The sequence below is a fragment of the Coenobita brevimanus genome, chromosome 91 (assembly GCF_032717465.1).
Source record: "Coenobita brevimanus isolate Jiangsu-jjx chromosome 91, ASM3271746v2, whole genome shotgun sequence".
Classification (NCBI taxonomy): Eukaryota; Metazoa; Arthropoda; class Malacostraca; order Decapoda; family Coenobitidae; genus Coenobita; species Coenobita brevimanus.
Genome location: NC_137044.1, coordinates 37,159,268 through 37,185,605, shown reverse-complemented (window position 1 = coordinate 37,185,605; position 26,338 = coordinate 37,159,268). Strand labels below are relative to the sequence as shown.

General features: G+C 41.4%; 1 protein-coding gene across 1 annotated transcript in view; it reads left to right on the top strand.

The window, feature by feature from the left end:
* LOC145411964 (putative neural-cadherin 2) overlaps positions 1-26,338 on the top strand; it is a 452,962-nt gene that overhangs the window by 40,592 nt on the left and 386,032 nt on the right. The window contains exon 3 of the mRNA XM_080281935.1: positions 26,026-26,141. Within this exon, the coding sequence (XP_080138061.1) occupies positions 26,026-26,141 (116 nt within the window). The remainder of the gene's footprint in view (positions 1-26,025; positions 26,142-26,338) is intronic.

The following is a 26,338-nucleotide window of genomic DNA, read 5'->3' as shown; positions in this document are numbered from 1 at the left end:
TAAAAACTAGCAACACGTCACCCATCATATCCGTCCACAGGCATTGCGTCTGTTCGACCTTTGTACCATGCTGCTGTCATCATCCAATCTACGTAACAAAAGCTGCTTCTTGAGGACAGTAATAATGAAGGTTTGATCGACCCAGATGACCCGTGGATAAATGGTGATAGTAATGGACTGGACAGTGATTGGTGGGAGGGAGGACGATGAGAAGGAGAGAGAGAGAAGGGAAGGGAAGCGAGCTCCCGTCACGACCTCAGCCACACAAACCGTCACATCTCATACTGCACTCCACCCTCTTACCATGTGGTCACTATCATTCGTACCATCTCCAGTCTCAGCACGACCTGTATTGCTCTCACCACCATCCTTTGCACCCGCTTGCCCACAGCCTGGTCCCTACACGACCTCGACATCACCATCAACATCAACAACATCAAGCCTCAGAGTCCCCAGGGGGGAAGGGGACCATAAAAGCCCCCCAGATCTGCCAGTCCTGTCAACGACCCAGCTACTGTAGATGCCAGGAGCCACTGTCTGACTCACTTCCTCATTTCTGCAACATTCACAGCCTTTCCTCTAGCTTTGTTTCTGTTGTGCTCAACCTCTTCTCCTCTAAACCTAATTTTCTCATCCTAACTGAGACTCAGCTGTCTGAGCCAACTGAGAGCAAACCCTTCTCTATACCCATATCAAAGCTAAAGGTGGCTGTTGTGTATGTGTACTCAATGAGTCATTTTGCACCCGTGTTCCCGAACTTGATTCTTCGGAATACTGTGCTCTTTGGCTCCGGAGTTCCTGTCATTCTCTGATTAAATATATCTGTGCTGTTTACTTATCCTTTAATTCTACTGACCATGAAAAATTCTTTGACTATCTTACTTCTATGATGGAACACATCCTATCAAATTCTCCTTTCTCTGAAATCTCCATTCTAGGAGATTTCAGTGTTCACTGATCCACCTGGTGAACAAGCCTACATTATTTCTATGCTTAGTGATCTAGAACAATTTCCACAGCACCCTACTCGCATCCCTGACTGCCTTGGAGAGTGTTCCAACATATTTGACCTCTTCCTTGCAACTAATCCTTCTTCTTACATTGTTACTGTAATCTTTTATCTCCGTTGGGCTCCTCCGACCACAGCCTTATTACCTTAACCTGTCCTATCGCTCCAGTACGCCCTATTGACCCTCCAAAAAAACGTCAGTTGTGGCACTTTAGAGTTGCTGATTGGGAGGCCCTCAGGCAGTACTTTTTTTTATTTTCCCTGGAATGATTATTGCTTCCATGGCCGAGAGCCATCTAAGTGTGCCATGTGCATAATGGAGGTTATTCTTTCTGGCATGGAAGCATACATTCCTTTCTCATATCCTTTGACTAATGCAGAGAAGCCTTCAATTACGCTTGTTCTAATGCTGTCCACAACAAGGAGAAGGTCTGTAAAGGGTACAGAGCCAACCCACCCCCGAATCACATCTTTCTAATGTTTCTGCCCGGAATCGTGCTGTCTGTTCTTTGCTGTGCTAAAAATAATTTCATTTGTGTTAAATGCTATGAGCTCTCAAACTCAAATTCTTCCCACTCCTCCTGGCACCTTTCCAAAAGCCTTTCTAACAACTTTACCTGATCATCCTTCCCTCCTCTTTTCCTCTTTGATGGCTTTGCAGGTATTGCTTCTACTGATAAAGCAGATCTCTTTGCTCAGACTTTCTCCTCCAATTCCACCCTAGACGATTCCAGTGCTGTTCCTCACTCTGACTTCCTTATGGTTGACATTAAAATATCTTCAACTGATGTATTTCCTGCGATCACTGGCCTCAGTACAAACAAGGCATATGGGCCTGATGGAGTCCCTCCTGTTGTTCTCAAGAACTGTGCTTCTGTGCTTACATCCTGCCTAGGTAAACTTTTTCACCTTTGTGTATCAACTTGTATCCGTCCTTCTTGCTAGAAGTTTGCTCTCATTCAGCCTGTCTCAGAGAAGGATAACTATTCCCAGTCCTTTAACTATAGCCCATTTACTTCAACATCCTGGATGTCAAATATTTTTGAGTTTATTCTTAAAAAATAATATTGAAGCATCTCTCCTCTCACAGCCTTCTTTCTGATATATTATGGGTTCCATCAGGGACGCTCCACTGGCGATCTTCTCACCTATCTTTCAGACTCCTGGTCATCCTCCTTTCAGGACATATGCTAAAGCTTTGTCATTGCACTTGACACCTCAAATGCTTTCGATCGAGTCTAGCATAAATCTTAAATTACCAAACTTCCCTGTTACAGTTTCTGTCCTTCTATCTGTCTTCATCTCTAGCCTCCTTTATGGTCGTTCTTTAGCAGCTGTTGTAGACCGCCACCATTCTTCTCCTAGATCTATCAATAGTGGTGTTCTTCAGGGCTCTGTCCTATCACCAGCTCTATTCCTTTTATTCATCAGTGACCTAAGCTGTACATCTAACTCTTCCCACTCATACGCAGATGATTCCACCCTTCACCTTTCCATCCACTTACCACAGCATCCATCTCAGCAGTTAACCCCCTCCTGCACCATAAGTTTCTAGTAAGTTTCGTTTCCACACACACAAACAAAACCTCACTCAGGCTGGCTCTGCTTGCATGTTAAGGTAAATATTTCTATGGCTCAATTTACCCTTGGAAAGTGCTTATAGTGTTATAAATCGCTTCCCATTATCTTCGTTGATGCTTATACTGTAAGATAAGAAGAAAAGAAAACATAAAACAGATGAATAAATGTACAGAAATGAAGTCTGAATAAACCTTTTTTATGTGAAAACTAGCTTCTCATAACTTCCCAACATCACCGTGAAATTTTTTTTCCCGTGACGCAGTTGCGAAGGACATGTCTATATCCAGAATTTCACAATCTTTCATCTGTGAAAGTTTCAAGTTGATACATCCAATAGTTTTTTTTTTTTTTTAATACAAGAACAGACGAAAAACAAATGAAAAAAAAAAATCCATACATCAGATTACTGGTGTCCTCTGTTCATAAAATATCTGTAACAGTTAGACTCGAACAGTTGTTGGTTGAAGTTTGGAGGGAAAACACTCTGGGGAAGCGAGTTCCAGAAAGGTGCAGTTCGGGGAATGAAAGGGTTCTGATAGGCAGCAGTTCTGCAATATGGCTGAGTGACATTCCAGTCATGAGCGCTACCAGATGCCCGTGTAGCAAGAGGGAAGGCATGGAGAGGTGACACCATGGACGCAACTTCGTCTGAGCATTTGCCATAAAAATATTTGTAAAATAATGCAGGGGAAGCAACATTCCTTCTTACTTGTAAGGGAGGTAGTTTATTTGTAATGGCAGAGTTGTTAATAATTCTAACAGCTTTGTTCTGAATTATGTCTAGTTGTTTTAATGCAACCTCTCCACATCCATTCCACAAGGGTGAGCAATAATCATGCTGAGAGCCCACATGATTCTTATAAATAATAGCTAAATGCTCATCAGTGAAGAAGTTACGGAGTCTGTACAATAATCCAAGTTTGTCTGAGGTGGTTTTAGCAAGTGATCTAACATGAGAGGTCCAGCTGAAGGCATTGTTAAGTAAGACTCCGAGAATTTCAATACTATTGGAGATGGGAATATTAGTAGCAATGAAGGTAATATACGAATCTGGCAATATCTGTCTAGTAGTAAATTGTATATATTTAGTTTTACTAGCATTAACCCTCTAAGTGCCAGTGCCGTTTTAAAATGGTCTGACGTAATTCCGCACTCAGTACCAGAGCCGTTTTAAAACGGTCTCAATTTCAAAAATTCATTGTGACCGCAATTTTCAAGCTAGGCATGCAAAAATTGGTCTGCATGTAGGACAACCCTTCCTCTATCTGCCCTCAGGGGGCCTGACTCATATACCCAAGCGCTTCCACCTCACGCTTACTCTGCCTCACTCTGCTTGTGTCTGTCATACAGTGCAGTGATGTCTTACCATGGTCTCCCTGACGAGGAGATTCAGGACCTACTGAGGGTCCCCTACACTGGGGAAAGTGATTTGGAGGATGACTGCGTGCATGATAAGGACTACATCCAGCCTGAGGAGGAAAGTAGTATTGATTACGAAATTCCCTCACCTAGAAAATCCAGGTATGTGGGCTACACTAGGGCATCATGTAGTAGGTGGCCACATGCACGTCGTCGTCTTGCATGTCACGACGATGAGGAGGAAAGGAGGAGGAAGGTAGTCCTGCAGTTGAGGGGTGGTTGGGGAGGCCAAGGATTTCACCACGTGGGGAGGAAAGTGTAAGGAGGAAGCTTGGAAGATTTGGGAAAGTTCCATTGTTGGGGGAGAGTGACTCATCTTGCCTGCGTTCTCCCCTTCCCCCACGTGACCCAGCTCAGCCCAGCACCTTAAGAGTGTCTTTCTGCCTTCCCCACACCCAGCACCTCACGTGAAACTCTTCCCCCATTCCCCACACTTCCCAATGCTTCCTCACAGTCCGAGGAACACGGAGGCAATGATGATGATGAGGAAACGACATGAAAGTGGGAGGATGGTAGTGACTTTGTCCCCCACATTTACTCGTTCACCCACAAAAATGAGGCTGGGTGTAGTGTCCCCGAACTTCACCATACCTCCAGTAGGCTTGACATTTTCAGGAACAACTTTCCTGTGCAGTTTGTTTTGACAGTTGTGGCCCTGACCAAAGCCTTTGCTGCATTTGAACGTGGGGGAACAACACAGACATGACACAGCCGAATGTTTGAACCTGTTGTGGCCCTGGGTGAAATGTATGTGTTCCTAGCACTTGTGCTTTTGATGGGGATATTGAAAAAAAATCAGCTTCCCTTGTATTGGACTGTAGATCTAGTAATGGTGACACCAGTTTTTGGTAAGGTGATGGGAAGAAATCATTTTCAGTACATCCTGAGCCACCTTCATTTTTTTGACACCCTTGACCCTGCTAACGCAAACAATACTGAGAGGATGAGGAGGATATGTCTGGTTTTTGATCACCTTCGACAGAAATTCCATACCTCCTTCTCTCCATACCGAGACCTCGTCATAGACAAGAGTCAAGTGCTATGGAGAGATAATATTGCTTTTCGTCAGTATATCCCCAGCAAAAGACACAGGTTTGGCTTCAAAATCTTCATGATGTGCGACTGTAAAACTGGGTATGTGCAGGACATAGTTCTGTACACAGGTGTTCAGACGGACATCACTGAAGATAGAATTTGGGACTCTCAGGGGCTGTGGTCAAAACAATGATCGAGGAATACCTTCATCGTGAGCATTTTTTTTTTTTTTTTTTTATGCGAGGAAGAAGGAACCAAAGGCCATGAGCCCGCAGTAACAGTTCCCTCCAAGAGAAAAACAAAATACAATATAGAGCCAAATTCAAGATCCGATCATTTTGAGATGCCTGGACACACTGCGTTTGAAAGACTGGAGATCATAGGCAGCAGGAAATACAGACAGAGGGAGACAGTTCCAGAGCTGACCTGTTGCATAAATGAAAGACTGGGAGTAACGGTTAACTCTTGCATTAGAGAGTTGGACAGAAAAAGGATGAGAGTTTGCTGCCAGACGGGTGCTACGCGCCCGTCGTAGAGGTGGAGGAATGCCAGACAGTTCAGAGGAGCAGTGACCATTAAAGTAGCGATAGAAAAGAGATAAAGATGCAACAGTGCGGCGAAGAGACAGAGGTTGAAGGGAGTCAGTAAGAGGAGGAGAGTTAATGAGATGAAAAGCCTTTGACTCCACCCTATTGAGAAGAGCTGTATGTGGGGAGCCACCCCACACATGAGAGTTGTACTCCACACAGGGGCGGATAAAACCCCTGTATAGAGTCAACAATTGCGCAGGGGTAAAGAAAGAGCGGAGTCGGCTTAGCACACCCAATCTCTTGGAAGTAGATTTTACAAGAGATGTAATATGATCTTTCCAAGATAAGTCCCGAGTAAATGAAACCCCAAGCATGTTCAAGGATGATGCAGGATTAAGCTGAATATTATTAAACATTAGTGGGTATACCTGTGGAAGATTTTGTCGGGTTGACAGGTGTAAGAACTGAGTCTTAGATGCATTAAAAACAACCATATTATTTTTACCCCAGTCAGAGATACAAGCCAAGTCAGACATTAGGTGTGCCATAGCCTCATCCCTTGTTTGTTGAAGTAACTGTTGAGATGGGCGTTGCGGGAACCGAATGGAAAGGTGAAGGGTGGAGTCATCAGCGTATGAGTGGATATGGTTAGATGTACAGCTTAGAAGATCATTGATGAATAAAAGGAAGAGAGTTGGTGATAGGACAGAGCCCTGAGGAACACCACTGTTGATAGATCTAGGAGAAGAACGATGGCCGTCTACAACAGCGGCTATAGAACGACCAGAAAGGAAGCTAGCGATGAAGGCACAGATAGAAGGATAGAAACCGTAGGAGGGCAGTTTGGAAATTAAAGATTTATGCCAGACTCGATCGAAAGCCTTTGAGATGTCAAGTGCAATGGCAAAGCTTTCGCCAAAGTCCCGAAAGGAGGATGACCAGGAGTCTGAAAGGTAGGTGAGAAGAGCATGCCTTATACCTCGTTAATTGGTACACAAGCCCTCTTCTTGCCAGGTACCTTCACCAGCAGGAAACTAGTCTGTGCGGCACTGTAAAGAAGAACCGTTGGCACATGGTGAAGGTGGGGAGGAAGCTTCAGAAAAACGAGGTTGTTTTTTACAAATCACATAATATCCTCGCAACAACATGGCACCACAACCGCGAAGTATTCCTCCTCTCGTCTGTTCATTGTCCCCTTGTACACCGCACAGACAGTGTAGATTAAAGGGCAGAAGGGCGGCGCCACGTCTGGAAACCAGAACCTGTCTTGGCGTACAATGTGAATATGCGACAGGTGGATCAATCAGACACCATGATTTCCAGCGTTGACTGTGCCAGGCCCACGATGAAGTGGTATAAAAAATTATTCTTCCAACTCCTCGACATCACCGTCCTCAACGCTGACTATCTCCACGCACATACTAGTGGCATCCAGGAGACCTTCGAGGGCATATTTGCAAGCTGGTGCAGGAGATAGTTGGGCAATATGAGGAAGATAGAAGGGCTGCTCGCTACCGCCACACCGCCCACACACCTCTCCGCCTCACCTCTGGACACTTCCCCAAAATTGTTCCTCCAAGTGCAACACGTCAAACTCTCCAGTGGAGGTGTCACGTGTGTGCAAACAGCACTGTAAAGCCAGGTACTCAGCGGAAGGACTCAAGGTATATGTGTGTGGAGTGTGATGTAGGACTGTGCGTATACCCATGCTTCGAGAAGTACCACACTCTCGCTAACTATTGAGAAACAATAGTGTGGTAATGATGATCGATAAAAAGATGCTCAAAAAAGTGTTGTAAATACGAAAAAAGACGTTCAGAAAGTGTTATAAGTACTGCATCCAGTGATGACACGTATTTTCTCGTAAGTGTAAGGACTGAACGTTGTGGAGTAAAGATTTACTTATGTTTTCGTAAGTGTTAGACGATATATTCACAGTGAGATGATCAAAAATACTCTGGTAATGTCTGTGTATACTGAAGGCATGTTGTAAATAATTACTGTAAGTGAAAGGGCTGTACATTGTGAAGTCAAGTTATGCATATTTTCTCGTAACTGTAAGACAATGCATTCACAGTGATACGTATAGTGTTGCGTGAGTAAGTGATTTTTCCCCCCAAAAAAAAACGATTTCTTTATGAAATAATATATATATATATATATATATATTTTTGTGGGTGTGAAGTCGACAGAAAAGTGTTAAGACCATTCCTATAAATTCCCTGAGTCACGTTGGCGAGAATACCTGAATTTACCTTGCATAGAAAACGGGTTTTCTCTCACCACCACTGGGGATTCCCCGCCCGCTCACACCTGCGGGCGGCCGGAGGGACTACGAAAAACGCACTTCAAGCCTCCAGTGAGTTATTTTATGGTCATAGTAGTTCTTTTCACATCAAAATCTATTATATTAGCCAATAAAAAAAAAAATAAAAAATTGGCCTGCACGGGGGTGACACTTAGGGCTAGAAGTGGCCGGCATGCGGCGGGTTAAGATGAGAGTGACTAGCCTCACTCATCCCTGAGTGGCATTACGGGAGCAGTAACCCTAACCACACCTTGGATATAAACCTTCGCTGGCTCAATCCGATTGGAGAGCCATAATTACCCACTAAACCACAAGGTGCCATAATTTGATTATATGGTTACCACCCAGCATATTAAATGGTTTCCTGGTGTACAGGAGACCATTCTGGTTGTCACTCAGTGTTGAGTCACCCACAGGCAGAAGGAAGAGGAAAGAATGAAGGAGAGAAAGACAGAAGAGGGAGTATAGAGTCACCCATAGGCAAAAGGACGTGGAGAGAATGAAGCAAAGAAAGAAGAGGAAGGAAGGAATGGAAGGAGGAGAGGAAAGGGCAGACATCCGAGCGCAGCACTACATCGAGTGAGTGGATGGTGAGCTCCCCCATAAAATTACCTCTCTTGTAAAATCTGCTACCAAGAGATTCAGTGTGACAAGCCGACTTCATGCTGTCTTTACCCCTGCACAGTTGTTGACTTCATGCACGGGTTATATTCTCCCCTGTGTGAAGAGTATAACACGCATGTGTGGGAAGACACCCCACATGCAGCTCTTCTCAACAAGGTGGAGTCAGAGGCTTTTTGTCTTGGTAACTTTCCTCTTCTTAATGGCAATTTTCAACCTCTGTCTCTTCGCCACATTGTTGTTGCATCTTTATCTCTCATCTATCGCTACTTCAATGATCACTGCTTCCCTGAACTGTCTGCTTGCATCCCTCCACCACTACTGCGGGCGCGTTGTATCCGTTTAGCAACAAACTTTCTTTCTTTTTCAATCCAACTCTCTAATGCGAGAGAGTTGCACTCAGTCCTTCACTTATGCAACAGGTCAACTCTGGAACTGTCTTCCTCCGTCTATATTTTTACTGTCTGTGATCTCCAGTCTTTCAAACGCAGTGTGTCCAGGCATTTCGAAACGAACGGATCTCTCTCTCTCTCTCTCTCTCTCTCTTTCTCTATGTTCCCTGATCCGTAACTGTGTACAAGTGGCGTGGGCCCATTTGCCTAACAGAAGGCCTGGCACAGCACTTTCAGGATGGGAATTCAGCCTTAATTTCATGAAGTCATGACTGAGGTTATTGCTTGTACACATATTCCTTTTCATACTATGACCTTCCATAAGAGCAGGGAGAACAGCATACTACCAGGGCTGCAGTATTATATACCATCATAATTTGAAGTCTAAATTACTAGACAAAGTTTCTCGTCTACTGTGTGTAGGTTATGATAAAAAGTTTAGTAGTTATTTAAATCATGCTCAGAGTTAATGCATCATTTTGAAATTTTGCATATAGGTACTATGCAAAGGCTAAGAGAGTCACATCTCTGCTTAAATGAAAGTGAGCCATGTTCTTCAAGCGAAATACTTTGCAAGCAGAGTTGAATTCAAGGAAGACGACCTCTCTTCTTTATACAGCATACTTTAATATCACTGTATTTAAAATGGAATATTATTTTCAATCAATAGCATTTAAATAATACTACTGTATAGTTTTAATAACTTGGTAATGTGAAATCAGAATATTGTTTCTCACGTAATAAAATTGCCTCCTGGGCTGAATCCTTGCATGTTGCTTCGTAAAAATGAATAGATAGTCCTGACAAAGGCGTCGTTTCGTAAATATCTTGGACGATACATTTTTTTTTTCCTTTTCAGTTTCATAATATGTTCTGCAATACGAGTGTATATAATAGTTTAAAAATGCCTTTATGATTTGGCTTTACCTGTGTCAAATACCTATATTCCAAAAGCTAATAAACAATATGAATATGGTAAAGGAAAAGCATTATTGCTCCTTTATTAACATTTGACAAAATTCATATTGTAAACAGAGTTGCATTTGGAAAAAAAAATACAGTTCTGTACTTTCAAATGTCTATGAAACTGCTTTGTATACCATGCCCCGAATATTCACACATATTAACAAAGTCAGTGTATTAGTTTTGATTACCATAATGCCAGCTGCGTCAACGACAGTGCTGCTTTGATTAATATTTTTAAAATGAGGTATCATAGCAATTACTATGCACCACAGTTTCTTTCAAAAGAATATTACCTTCTTGCCTCTAACTTCGGAAAAATTCGCTAGCACGAGTACCACTCAGCATCGAATATTTGCCTCTGTTAACATTTTCTCCAGTATGAAGGGAATACTTGATCTGAGAACTGGTCTGCTATCTGAATAGACACAAGCTGGCTGTAATGGAGTATTGTATGATTTTCAGAATTTTGTTAAAATAAACATTATTGAATTTGCACTAAATCCGCATATGTCAAAACAGCACCATCGGTAATACCATCAAACTATTCCTGAATGAGACAGACCTAACCAGTGGCGTACCCAGAAAGCTGAAAAGGGGGGGAGGGCTTTTTTTTTTCCATATCGTTTTAACTGTACAGCCCATGACTTTGGCAAGAGCAGCGAACCCGTACAGCGGGGGGTTTGGGGGAGGCGCTGTAAGCCCCCCCCCCAGAAGATTTTGCATTTTGGCCAATTTTATGATCATTTTGAGGCCATATGGAATGGGTATATGACATAAATATAGCATATTCTAAAGTCATTTTTAAGTAATCTGGGCCACTGAGTTATGATTCAGTCTCCGCAATAACCTTATACTACTAAAATTCAAATGCTCATATTTCAGTCAAACAGCTTTACAACTGTAATAAACTAATAACGATAACATTAAAAAAATATGGTAATGGAATCACTGTATTAGTCTCAGTTACAAACAGTTAAATTTATATATATATATATATATATATATATATATATATATATATATATATATATATATATATATATATATACAATGTATTTGCAAAAGGGGGGGGGGGGCCATGGCCGCATGGCCCCTCCCTCCCCTCGGTACGCCACTGGACCTAACCTGTATCCAGTGTAAGCTTTAGTGTCGAAGTTGTGAAATGTGAGGGTGTGTGGCACGTAGGAGGAGTGGTGGACCTCCGAGAATGAACTGACAAGCACCAGAGTCGGTCACAAAAGATATTGCCTACCGATATAATACGTTATAATGTTACAAACGACTGTGAAGTAAATCATTTCGTGAAATGACTAACCATTTTCTGAATTAAGGTTAAACTGGACTGGGTAAATTTAGGTTAGGTTAATTATGGTTGAAGGTCGATTAAGCTAGGATAATGTAGGCTAAACTTATCTTAGAATATGTTACGTTAAGATTATTTAGATTAAGGTTTAGCTAACTTAACCTAACCATAAGCATAGCCAAATTAACTTACCTAACATAACACCTTTAATATTACCTAACCTAAACTTAACCTAGCGTTTCCTCTCTTAGCCGAGTCTCAGCCTATATAAATCAACGCAATTTAACCTTATTTCATAAGTTGACTAGCCATTTCATAAAATGGCTGGTTTCACAATCTGTCTGGAATATATATATATATATATATATATATATATATATATATATATATATATATATTGTTACGGAACAGAGAAAGATAATGTACACTTCAAGTGAGAATACTAAAAATCACTACTGTCCCGTAACGTTCCAGGTTCAAAACAAAAGAGTTAGGTAAAATTACAAGTTAAAGTTTAATCCTCAAACTAACAACAAAACATTCAGGACTCATAAGGATAATGTAATGGCAAAAACAGGTTAAATATATGGTTAACTGCAATAGCCTTTATAACACGAAATTAGCAAGAGTAAATTTATCTAAGTCAGCCCTGATAAAATGAAAATACTAGATAATACTCAGTGAATGCAAGATATATTATTACAGATACAAAATATTATTAATAAGGGCTGACACCCAAAACATATGAGTCACAAAAAACCTTACTAGGCCTAAGAATTAACACCCTACGTTACACAGTACAAGAAAAAATGCAACAACACTTATACTCAAATTACACAGCTGCTAGATGGCTGAGGACTTCCTGAGCACTCACAATAATAACAACTGTACAGGGGAGGACAGAGATGTGAGCAAAATGAGGAGTAGATCTAAGTGGCAATAATGCAGAGACTGAGCTCATTATATAGGGGCCGGCAGAGCCTGATACAACTTGTAAGAAGGACGCGCAAATGAAGCCAGAGGGGACAAAGAGTTGACAATCCTGCTCTGAACAACAGAAAGAACGACTTACTCTACTATAAGGGAGGACGGGGGGAGTGAGGTAGAACACGCTCGTGATCAAACATGCAGCATACTGTACGTTAGAATTACACAAAGGATGATGAAATCATAGGTTATGTAACACCTCCCCACAAAAAAAAAAAGAAATTTACAAAGGAAATTCCTTATTACTCTAAAAAAATCTGTTTAAGTCTAGATAAGCAATCTGCAATAACATTTTCTTTCCCCTTGACATGTTGTATGTCTAATGAATACTCCTGAAGAAGTAGACTCCATCTTGTCAATCTCTGATTTTTATCTTTAAACTTACTAAGGAATTTCAGTGGGTTATGATCGGTATGAATGACTATGGGGTCAAAACCAGAACACAAATAAAATGAAAAATGCTGTAAACCCAAAATGAAGGCCAAAAGCTCTTTCTCAATAGTTGAGTAGTTCTTTTGAGGTGGAGTGAACTTCTTACTGTAATAAGATACAGGTTGTTCAATACCCTGATCATCCTCTTGCAGCAAAACAGCCCCAGCTCCTGTATCACTTGAATCAACAGCCATCTTAAAAGGCTTAGCAAAATTTGGAGTAGCGAGCACTGGCTGACTTAATAGGATAGCTTTAAGTTTGCTGAAAGAGGATTCACAGTTATCGGTCCAGACAAATTTAACTCCCTTTTTCAGTAGGTCTGTAAGTGGTGATACAAGAATTGAAAAGTTAAGAACAAATCTCCTGTAATAACCTACCATTCCCAAAAATCTTTGTAGCTCTTTCCTACTTTTAGGTCTGGGAAGATCACTTATAACCTGAACCTTAGCTGCTGTGGTGCAACGTGTCCATTACCAATTATGTACCCAAGGTACTGAACTTTCGCTTGATCAAACTCACACTTTGAAAATTAGCTACAAGATTAGCCTGAACCAAACGCTCAAGAAAATTACTGACATGGCATAGGTGATCTTTCAGTTGTCACTGAAGATTAATACATCATCAATATAAACAACTCACCTTGCCAAACCCTCTGTTACAACATTCATGAGCTTCTGAAATGTGGCTAGTGCGTTCTTCATACCATATGGCATTACAGAATATGCAAAACTCTTTCCTAATGTTACAAAACATCAGATCTCCCTAGCACGTTCAGTCATACGTACTTGCCAGTATCTCTATAACAAATCAAACTTACTTATGTACCTAGCCTTTCCGATCTTTTCTATGCAATCTTCCACACGAGGGAGAGGGTAAGTGTCTGTTTTGGTTATCTGATTAACACGTCTGTAGTCAATGCAAAGCCGCTGTGACCCACCTGGCGTAGGGACTAGAGTGACAGGAGAACTCCACTTGCTCTGACAGGGCTCAATCATCTTGTGGTCCAACAGGTAGCCAAGCTCCTTCTGGATGAGAGGAACTTTCACTGGGTTCATACGGTAAGGAGGCAGTTTAATTGGCTTTGCGTCTCCAACATCGACATCATGCATCAACACAGTGGTTCTTCCTGGAGTGGCACAGAACACTTGCGGGTACTCCTGCAGTAATGCCGAAAACTCCTGCCTTTCCTCGGGAGGTAGATGAGAAAGCTTAGTCTGGAGATCATTCATGATATCAGGATTCTTCCCCAAACTATCACTCAGGCTCATACTGCATGGGAGAGCTTCACTTGCAGACTCGGGTGGAACAGCTACAGTGCAGACTGGATTATTTTCGTCCCGCCTGTGATATAACTTTAGCATGTTGATGTGACAAAGTTGCTTGTTCTTTCTACGATCTGGTGTGGCGATGACATAGTTGACATCACTGAGTTTCTTCTCCAAGAAATAAGGACCACTAAACTTGGCTTGAAGAGGTTGCCCATGCACCGGTAGCAGAATCAAAACCTGATCTCCTGGCTGAAAGTGGCGTAACCTGGACTTTTTATCATACCAAGTCTTCATCTTCTCCTGAGCAGCTCCTAAATTCTCTCTCGCCAGCTGTGAAGCAGTGGATAGCCATTCTTTGAACTTCATCACATACTCCAGCAGGTTGACGTCATCTTCCTCCGACAGCCAGCATTCCTTGAGTAGCTTAAGGGGTCCTCTAACTTCATGGCCAAACAGTAGTTCAAAGGGTGAGAAGCCCAGTGATTCATTTGGAGATTCTCTTGCGGCAAATACAACGAATGGAAGACCTTTATCCCAGTCTTTCTGATGTTCCAAACAGTATTTCTTGAGCATTGATTTGAGTGTTTGATGATATCTCACCAACACTCCTTGAGTCTGGGGATGGTAAGCTGAAGACGTGATCTGGGTGATGCCCAACTCTTTCAGAGATTGCTTGAAAACATTTGACATGAAATTACTTCCCCGGTCTGACTGTACCTCCTTGGGCAGACCAAACATTGTGAAGAACCCTAGCATTTCCTTAACCACGTTCTTTGCTGAGATATTTCTAAGTGGAATGGCTTCAGGATAACGAGTAGCCATATCAATCAGGGTCAACACATAAGAAAATCCTGAAGAAGTCTTAGGAAGAGGGCCCACAATATCCACCAACACACAGGTGAAAGGCGCCTCAAAAGGAGGAATGGGAACTAGAGGTGCAACCTTTTCGGTCTGATTACACTTCCCCACAACTTGACAGGTGTGACAAAACTTACAATATCAGGAAACATCCCTGAAGATACCTGGCCAGTAGAAGTGTTTCAAAATGCGTGCCACAGTCTTTCTCACTCCAAGGTGTCCTGCCAAATTGGAATCATGAGCCACTCTAATGATATCCTGCCTACAAACACGAGGGATGACAACTTGATGTACAACCTCCCATTCACAGTCGGCTGATGCTGTTGGGGGTCTCCACTTCCTCATAAATACTCCTGACTTTATATAATAACAAGTAGAAGCACCAGCTGACTCTTCCTCACTGCAAGCAGAGTTAGCTAGACCTTTCAACTGAGGGTCAGCAACCTGCAACTCAACCAACTCTTGACGAGACAAATTATCAACACTACGGGGTACCGCCTCATCTGGTGAGTGGTCCAAATTAGCAAGAAAAGTGCCAGCTAGGATACGTAACATCATCATCATCATTATCCTCTAAGCCACCTGTAGCTTTAGACTTGGCCCTAGTGACAGCACATGCAGAGAAAACATCAGGGACATCACAATCCTGGGCCGCAGCCACTGGCTCACTAGACAACTGAGGAGCTGGACACACTTGACTTCCACCAATATCATTTCCAAGTAAGAAAGTTACACCTGACATTGGGAGTGTCTCAACCAACCCAACCATAACGGAACCATTAACAAACCAGACTCTAAATTCACTCTGCACAGAGGGACAGAGAAGTAATTATTCCCTACACCTTGTAAGATTACAGTTTCATCAGAGGAATTAACATTAGAGCCTAGAACACTGGTCAGCATAAGGGATTGGCAAGCACCTGTATCACGATATATTTTAACTGATTTCCTGTCATTACTGTCCAGAGGACTGACAAAACCATCAGACAGGAAATTAGCACATGAACTCTTGAGAGTGTCACCCACGTTACTGCTCAAAAGAGGAGCTCCATCATGAGAATTTAATTTACCCCTCAAAGCAGGTTCAGTTAACTCAGTTAAAGAATTCTGGGTACTCTCAAGGGTGGACACTAGACCAATTGACTGAATATTTAAAGACTCCTTTTTGTTCACATCACGCTGTCTCCTGAAACATTTCTCCGTAGTATGACCAAGCTTACTACAATAAGTACATTTACTTTTCTGAAATCTAGAGGTTAAGCTGGTATTTACTTCCTGAGAAACATCATCTTTATTCTCTTTCCTGCTACCTGTACTCTGAGTAGAGGCAACGTACTTACTCTCAGCTTTCCTTTTTTATTTAGAATATCTCTTGTGAGTGAGAACATATTCATCAGCCAAAACTGCAGCATCAGACAAATTATCTATCCTTTTCTCATCAAGATATAGGTTTACATCTTTATAAATACACCTTTTGAAGTCCTCCAGCAAAATCATCTGCTTAAATTTGTCAAAATCAGAATCCACATTCTTAGAATTTAACCACTGCTCTAACAGATCTTCTTTGATTTTTGCATACTCAACATGGGATTGCTTATCTTGCTTATAAGTTGTCCTAAATTTTACTCTATAGGCTTCAGGAACAAGCTCATAGGCCTTAAGACTCAAGCTCTTAACTACATCATAATTATCAGATTGATCCTGAGGCAAAGATGCATAAGTTACTTGAGCTTTACCGGTGAGAACAGTTTGAAGGAGTACTGGCTAATACTTTTTGGGCCAATTAAAACCTGTAGCTACCCTCTCAAACAACTGAAAATACTTTGTTAGATCAGATTCATTAAAAGGAGGGACAAGTTTAACATTTTTAGCCACATCAAAATCATCAGAGCTAGATGATCCAGTTCCACCTTGTTTCATGCGATACTCATGGTCTGCCTGAATCCTAGCAATTTCAATTTGTGCCTCCTGAATACGAGCCTGAGACTCAGCCTCCTTAGCACGTGCCTGAAACTCAGCCTCCTTAGCATTTGCCTGAAATTCAGCCTCCTTAACACGAGCCTCCTGCAGGGCTAGCTGTAACTTAGCTAATTCAATCTGCGTTTGCTCATTTGGAGGCTTTACATTAAACAAGCTTTCATTAATCATGTCAACAATTTGATCTTTAGAATGATGAGAGAGAACAGCAATTCCCAATTGTTGAGCAATAAGCTTAAGTTCATTCTTTGTTCTGTTTTCTACATCACGCACTGTTTGCACATTTGACAAAAAATCTTTGGCTTCATCAAGCGTAGTAATAGTAGACATCATGAATAAATCACAGTCACAAAATATCAAGCAATATCCTTATGATAATATCCTGAATAACCTGATAAGAGGTCGCCAAATTTATGTTACGGAACAGAGAAAGATAATGTACACTTTAAGTGAGAATACTAAAAATCACTACTGTCCCGTAAAGTTCCAGGTTCAAAACAAAAGAGTTAGGTAAAATTACAAGTTAAAGTTTAATGCTCAAACTAACAACAAAACATTCAAGACTCATAAGGATAATGTAATGGCAAAAACAGGTTAAATATATGGTTAACTGCAATAGCCTCTATTAACACGAAATTAGCAAGAGTAAATTTATCTAAGTCAGCCCTGATAAAATGAAAATACCAGATAATACTCAGTGAATGCAAGATATATTATTACAGATACAAAATATTATTAATAAGGGCTGACACCCAAAACATATGAATCACAAAAAACCTTACTAGGCCTAAGAATTAACACCCTACGTTACACAGTACAAGAAAAAATGCAACAACACTTATACTCAAATTACACAGCTGCTAGATGGCTGGAGACTTCCTGAGCACTCACAATAATAACAACTGTACAGGGGAGGACAGAGATGTGAGCAAAATGAGGAGTAGATCTAAGTGGCAATAATGCAGAGACTGAGCTCATTATATAGGGGCCGGCAGAGCTTGATACAACTTGTAAGAAGGACGCACAAATGAAGCCAGAGGGGACAAAGAGTTGACAATCCTGCTCTGAACAACAGAAAGAACGACTTACTCTACTATAAGGGAGGACGGGGGGAGTGAGGTAGAACACGCTCGTGATCAAACATGCAGCATACTGTACGTTAGAATTACACAAAGGATGATGAAATCATAGGCTATGTAACAATATATATATATATATATATATATATATATATATATATACATAGTCTCATCTCATCAGCCGTTTGAGTGTCCACTGCAGGACCGGCCTATCCCGACCAAAGTGGGAACGATAAAGCCAATGTATCTCTACCATGTGGCTTAGGCTGTCTGGTAGAGACTGTATGTAAGGTGAAATGGCAATATTCAGGGTTCGCAGGTTCTGGACTACCATAGACCCCTGCTAGTGTTTCTCTCCCCATGAATAATTGTGTATTATTTAGTCCCCGGGTTAGGTTTCTTGCAGATTATAAACTTTTGCTTAAATCAGTGACCTCGATGCGGTGAGAAGAATATTATTTTATTCCTCCTTCATTCTCAACGCCTTTTCAGTTACCTAAACAACTTGTAGCAGCCGTGGCTCAGTGGGTTAGAGCGCTCCGCTCTGACCGAAGGGTCGGAAGATCGAATCCACCCAAAGGTCATTGGTAGACATCAGGAAGGGCATCCGGTCATAAAATGCTACACGCTCCAAACCAAAGTCCCCTACCCAGGGGCAACGCCTTAGCCCTTATCCAAAAAAGGGGTACCTGGCGTAAAACTCACTCTCCCTCTCTCTCTAAACAACTATAATACTGATTGTTTAATGAGGGCCAGATCCAGTCCCCCATTTCTAATTGTCTGATCTAAGCTGAGGAAGCATTTGAAAGTAACTTGACCAAACATAAACTTCATAGTATTACTGTACAGTTATTAGTTTTTTGTCACGGTTTCAAGAGATGGCACAGGTATTTTGACCGTAACTAGCTTCCCACTGCTTATTCTAATTACATTACTCAACAAATTTCAATTTTTATCTTATTCAGAAATCAGAATCAGTGATCTGGGCTAAGGTGATTGTCTATCTATCTATCTATTGCTAGACGTCTCAATCCCGTAAGGGGTGGCCACAAACAAATCGCCTCCATGTCGCCCTGTCCCCCGACATATCACTGCCTTGTTCTCAGCTCACACCATCCTCTCTCACATACCTCTCCACTCCATCCCTCTATCTCATCCTTTGCCTCCCATTCCCTCTTCCCTCCTCCACCTCACTCACATGCATTCTCCTCACCAGTCTCTCACTCTCCATCCTCTCCACATGGTCAAACCACCTCAATGTGTTTCATCTAACGCTTCCTATCATATCCACATCCACACCACAACGCTCCATCACTTCCTCATTTGTCAGTCTGTCTTTCCATGTGACTCCACATGCTCCTCTTAGCTAACTCATTTCCACCGCTCTCACTCTTGACTTGTGTCCCTTGAACAAGGTCCAAGCTTCACGTCCATACGTTAGAGTTGGTATCACAGTACTGTCTTGCAGTAACTTTTTCGCTCCCATGCTTATTTCCCTGATTCTTATCGCGCATATACCGCATCCATACTACCATTCTCTTACACTCTCACCTTCCCATTTAGTTTTAGTTAATCTACATACATCCACTTTTGCACCCTCAAGCACCTGGACAATCTCTCTTTCATATCATCATTTGCACTCCTTACATTCCATGTTGCAGTCCGTACCATGTCCTTTGTTCGGTCCTTAATCGTCACCTGTTGGTCTGTCCTGGTCCGAGGCTTCTTGTTCGCATTTTTAGTTAGTTGTCTTCCGTGGAGGGGGCACTTACCCTCTGCCAACCCACTTGCTGTCACGTAGGGAACACGTGTTGGTTGGTTATAAGGTTACCACCCAGCGTTGTAAATGATTTCCTGGTTTACAGGAAATCATTTGGTTTGCCACTCAATGTACAGCTACCTTAAAAACAGAGTACCGCTACACTAAGTGGGTGGATGATGGGCGCCCCTACAAATGTTTTTACATTTACTGTATCACGCACTGTCTTTCTGAAAATTAGCTTTGAAATTTTTCTTCCGCTAGTCAGAAATCAATAAGCTCATGTTGCCTGGTTTTGTCGGAAATATTTTCTTAATCGAGAAATATCAATCAGGATGTAAAAGTAATATGCATAACCAAAACCAGGTGTATTATTCCGCCACTGTATGTAAATTTTGCTGTGAATACAGGTACTCATAGTATGGTTTTGGAAAATGTCTTCTTGTTCTCTACATCGATGTCTCATGTCAGCTTCCAACTATAGGCTGCCATCATACCAGCGCCAATTCTACCATGGTATCTTTGTTCCATTACAGCAATATCCTGATGAAAACTTTCATCCTGTTCCTCCCTAACATCACCCAAGCTTGTTGAAAAAAAAAAGAAACGAAATGTGAGTGAAGAAAATGGATTTTAAGGGACATGCGACATCCAAGTTCATGATACTGAACCAGAAGCTCTTCAACGATTTCCGCGTAATTTTCACTGCGATGACTGCCCAGAAAACCAGCCCAAATTTTCTTAAGAGACCTCCAAGCCTTAAGTTCGTCTACTTCAAGGGTTGCATCAAACTGACTGTCTTTCATCAGGCTAAGACTTTGTGGGCCAACGAAAATGCCTTCCTTCAGTTTGGCGTCACTAATCTTAGGGAAGATTTCTTCAAGTGTTTGAAGCCTGCATCTGTCTTACCCTGGCTTTGACAATATTTTTCATAAGGCCTAACTTGATATGAAGAGGCGGAAGTATGATATCTTCCACTTGGAAAAGTGGTTAATTCCATACGTTGTGTACACCGGCTTTGTAGGAATAGCTGGGAGGCCACTCACGCTGGATGTAGTGTTGCTGCACATCATGGCTGTCCCATAAACACTGGGCGCAACAGTATTTCGTGAAACCTCCTTGTAGTCCAAGCAGCATGGCTACCACTTTCAAATCGCTGCAAGTTTTTAATTGGAATTCGTTGTACTCGATCAAAGCGAGGGGTTTTAGCATCGATTCATTCGTTTCCTTCATTGTGGAGAACAGCCTTCAGACCTGGTTGCTGGAGTGGATAAAAAGTCGCCATTCGTCAGGATCATGAATTCTTTACAAGGCTTCAAACAGACCCGTGATATTGCTACAGTAACATACTCCTCAGCATGACTCGAAAAAACGTTCCAAACTTTGTTGCCGCTTCCTGAAACTCGTCACCGTTGTGTCTGGATGCAACAAGTTCCACTCTTGTAAACTTGAAGTGAGTAGTTCTGACTCTTGTTTTGATAAATTTAGGTCACGCACTCCCGCGGACGTATGAACCTACTACAAGTCAAGTGGCTGGTTGGCGATACCTGGTAACCTTATGTAGTAAAGTGAAGAATTCTATGAATGACCTTCGTCACCTGTTACTGACTCTGGCTGGCTGCTGTTTTTTATGGTGTACTCATTAATGGAAAAAGGAATAATCGTCGACGAATATATATGCACTTTATGATAAACAATTTTTTGCACTAGTGTTCCTTACAAACTTTTCTTCCTAAAGGTATGATAGAAGTTTATTAGAAAGAAAACATACCAGATTTGTCAGTCTCTTACTTCCAGGCCATCATGACTATAATATTTGATCACTGGAATTCATTAGGTTTAATGAATGTGTTAGATAATACAGATTGCTGCCATAGTATACTGAAGCTAACTAACTGAAAATAAAGTGACAACAGTTTACTATCCTGCTTTGCCATGTCTTCACCACAGCTGCTGCAGGTTGGAGGAGTCAAGGTGACCAACTTTTCCATCCCATAACACCTGGACATACGATACACTTCTATATAACACTAAATTTATTAATTAGTGATATTATATTATTGTGAGGTGTATGGCTTGAGCCCTCTATAAAGTGATACATCTCCGTACAACATTATTATTAGAGCCTGTTTGATGTGCAACAGGGAATGTTTGGTGGAAGGTAACTTCAGTGATTCCCCAAACGATAAAATAAAACAGCAAGTCATTACTCTTTCTGACATGTACCGGATGAAAGCTGTGTAAATTGTTTGTTTCATCAATCCGCAACCCTTCACCTTAAAATATTGCAGCTAAAGCAAATTCGAGTTATGATTCCTATGCATGTGGTTCATGATATCTTTAGTTCAACGTAATACCATTATGCAGGGACTCGAACCCGGGACTCAGATGACAGTCAGGCAGCAGACCCACTACGCAACGACCAGGTTTGCTGCCTGGCTCTCACCTGAGAGTCCCGGGTTCGATCTCCTAGCATAATGTTAATATGTATTATGGTTTTTCTTGTGTAAAAGTACAGGTGTCTCATATTTTTAGTTATTGGTGAGCAAAATTACCATATCCATTGATATTACACCCAATCATATTTAAGCATCAGAACCATCATCTAACGCCAACTGGCTCACTGTCAGACATCCTGATTAACGTCTCGCAATTCTCCTCTTATCAGGCTGAAATTAATTATTTCCTCCCGCCCTGTACCCGCCTCCATGACTGTCCCGTCCTCAGTGTATGAGATGTCACACGTTTTTATTGTATCGACATTACCATCATTATTTTCTAACTGGTGTGCATGTTTGTTCCATCTGCATGGAACAGTAACCTGAAAGACATCTAGGAGTAAATATCTCCATTATCATATGTTTTTCGCGCAATGGAAAAACACCGTAGCAGCTGTGATTTCATGGCATCTCTCCACAATATTAATCACTTCGCACAATGAAAAAACACCGTAGCAGCTGTGATATCATAACACCTTACCATAATATTAGCCGCTCAATGGATAAAAGATCCGGTTCTTGTTTCTGGAAGATAACCCAACAACTTCTGCAAAAAATCTGTTGTGTGGTCACGAGGTTCTCTCAACACCTTGGGAACTGCGAAAGGCATCCATGTTTTCTTTCCCGCTAGCCATTCGCAAAGAGAGTTGAAACAAGTCAGCAGATATGGGACGTCCATCATTTGTCATGGTCGTCAGTCTTAACGCCATAATGATCTAGATAAGCTGTCCTTACAAGAGACGAGAACTTCCGTTTCTGTTTCTTTAGGCTGAAACTTCCACATATATAACAGGAAAGCATTACGACCATTTACATTTCCTCAAGGCATTGTCAATTCAAAAATCTGATAAAAAGAGTTATATGAAATATAAATGAATTTATATAGACATACTTTACACAATGGTTGTAGAAAAGTGGCACTGTATGTGATGGATATTACACACTGCGTAATATACAGTATATGCAGAGGTACAAAGAGCACGAATAAAGTGGCAAAAAGAAGGACAACTGTACTATAGGGATGCGTGTGAAGGTAATGAATTAAGGGAAAACTGTACGTGCTGCAGCCAAATGAACATCATATTTGAAATCAACGCCACGTTATTGACTTGGAATACCCATTTTTGTCTCTGAACTGAAATTCTTGTGGAGTATTGTTATGGTATAGAATACGACGAGTATATTGTAGTCTACTGAACGTTTTCATAAAAATTGTTTCCTGAGTTTTGAAAGCTGATGTCAATTAACCAACTAGTATTGCTTAATATTAAGTTTCACATAAAAAAAAAAAAATCAGTTTTATAAAAAAGAGAAATAAGTGTATACACGTGTGCCATGTGCATTTTATTTTTACGAATTTCTAAGGGTGTTACCATGTCAGACAGAGCTACACACACACACACACACACACACACACACACTTCTAGTTGTCTGTCTGTCTGACGGACTTGAAATAGAGATATAGACAGATTGACACATGGACAGGATTAAAAGTGGACGACACGAAACAAATTATATACATTAAAGTATATATACACCTCCAACCAATCAACATTACTCTAGCAAGGGGCTTTGTCAATTTTCTTCCTTTCTTTCTCTCTCTCTCTCTCTAGATAGATAGATATAATATAGATAGATAGATAGATAGACAGATAGACAAACAGACAGACAGACAGGCAGACTAAAAGCTAATTAATTCTAAGAAGACTGTTGAAGATACGAATGTTAAATCTGTAGAGAACGATATTTGATATCCAAGTGGTAAAATGAGTATGTTCAGTGATGCTGATACTTAACAAGGATGCTGTGCATTCATCTGGAGATGTTTCAGCGAATATGATTAATGTTTTGGGAATGTTGTTTCTTGATTTGGAAATGTATTGATCGATATTGTGTATCTTTTACACAGTGAACAGCCATATATGTTACTTTTGATATGCGTTAATTTTAAGAGGGATGTTGATGTATATTGCAATTGAGCTGCACGTTTATATGAACCCGTAATGACTTCTATTAATCTTGGCATGCAGGAGTGTTATACGGTTGCCTGGAAGATGTGCTAGTGGATGCTGTGGAAGCTGTGGATTTGGGGGAGTGTTGTGTAATTATGTGATAATTAGGATGGTGCATGTTAAGAGTGTTGGGGAAAGTTGGATGTGGAAGCAGAGATGATTTGTAGGATGCTGTATATGTTTTAGATGTTGAAGAATTCCATGTGTTACTTTGGAAAAACTGCTGGTGAATGCTATGGAGATACCACTGTTAAGGAATTAACGCACAACTGAGTTATTGGGTGTAATATTACTGCTACAGAAGTTATGAACGTTTGGTAAGCGAAAGACGCTCGGTGATAATGTGTAGAGATGTGATGATTTGTTCAAGGATGTTATGAATTTGGAGTGTTAGGGCAGAATTGTGTGTCAGTTTGAAGACCTGCTGATAAATGCTGGACTGTTAAGAGAATGTTGTGAGTTATGTTATTGAGGCATATTTTATATGTTGTTTTTTTAATACAAGACTGTGATAATGCTTGATGTGGATGTTGTGGATGTTTGGTAATTTTATAAACTGATGTTTATTGTGTGCTAATGAATGTTTGAGAGTGTATTTTAGACGGAACAGTTAATGAACATTATGAATGTACGGAGACCTATGACAGCGATGAACTACTGTATGAAAATTTCTGCCCATTGTCTACCCTTTCCTTTGCATATCACAAACGTTTTCTCTGCCTGTACCCAATGCAAGTTGTATCTACCTCCCTTAAGCCAATATTCAGCCTTTCTTAAGCTCTACCTCATTCCTGCCTGAGCCCTACCTACCTCATTCCTGCCTGAGCCCTACTTTAGTCCTACCTAAGTCCTGCCTCAGTCCCACTTTAGCACTGTCTCTCCCGCCTAATCTCTACCCTAGTCTTTCCTAAGCTTTACCTCAGTCATTCCCAAAGTTGACTCCAGTCCTGACGGTTATACTTCATTTCAAAGTAAACTCCACGCTAGTCGTTCTCAGTCCTGCCTGAACTCTACAACAGTCCTGTCTAAACCCATTTCTCTTCCTGCCTCAACTCTGATCAAGTTCTTGGTAGACGTACTTTAGTCATGCCAATATTCGGCCTCAGTCATGCCTAAAATAAAAATCGGACATAATAAAACTCTAATTCAGTTTGCCCAAAATCTATCGTAGTCCTGCCTAAAGTCTACCTCTGACATGCCCTAACTCTAAACCTGCTTAAGGTCTACCTACCTCAGTCATTTGTGATGTAGGCTAGTCATTTTTACCCTCCATGCTACGCTGATGTCTTTACATTTCTCTTTCGCTACTGTCAAGCGATTATATTCAGCTCAAGAGTCTTTCTAAGCGTTAAAAATGTCCATCGATAGGCAATTTCTAGTAGAGGACGCTCTACTAAGTATATAAAATCGTCTAATAGCTGCAAGAATAAATCAGAAATACTGTACACCGCTCCAATGAATTGGTTAGTAAACACTTCCGTCTTGTGTGAGGCATCTTAACTGGTTCAATGAACGATTACTTCGTCTTTGCCTTACTACAGCCAAACATCTGTCTCAGCCTATTCTGCGCTTCATTTTCTGCCTTACATGTACCAAAATTGTCCCACCGTTCCTGTTCTCTCCCGTCCTGTGCTGCTGATTGCTCTGACCTGCTCTACCCTATCTTGTCATAACCTATCCCATTCTGCTATCTGTCATGTTAATCCTGTCCTGCACTTGTCTGTCCTTTCAATTAAAGCTTCTTTTGGCTCCCCATTCTTCACCTGCCCTATCCTGTCTTCTCCTATCGTGTCGTGTCCTGTCCTGTCCCAGTGTCTACAGTATACTGCCCTGCTACGAGTACCTACCCTATCCTGCTTTCTGATCTCTCTCTCTCTCTCTCTCTCTCTCTGTATACATATTCTAATCCTTCCTGTTCTGTCCTGTTACATATTCTACCCACCTGCCAACTGCAACCCTGTGCCTAACCTGTGCCTGGTGTTTACCTTCAGGGGCGCCGGTGAGGTACAGCATCAGTGGTGGCAACAGGGACGGACTGTTTACCATAAACCAGCGCACAGGACTCATCACACTGGCTGCTCACCTAGACTACGAACTGCAGCCCAAGGTTGGTGAGAGGGGTATGTGGAGGTGGGAGATCGTGTGTGTGTGTGTGTGTGTGTGTGTGTGTGTGTGTGTAGGCCTACTAACGGTACTACCATCAACTTACCCCTGAATTACGTTTCTCTTATACCTCTGCTCGGATCCATGCTAAGTCGGTTCGTTGCTATACTGAGAATACCCTCATTCGTATTAAATCTCTGA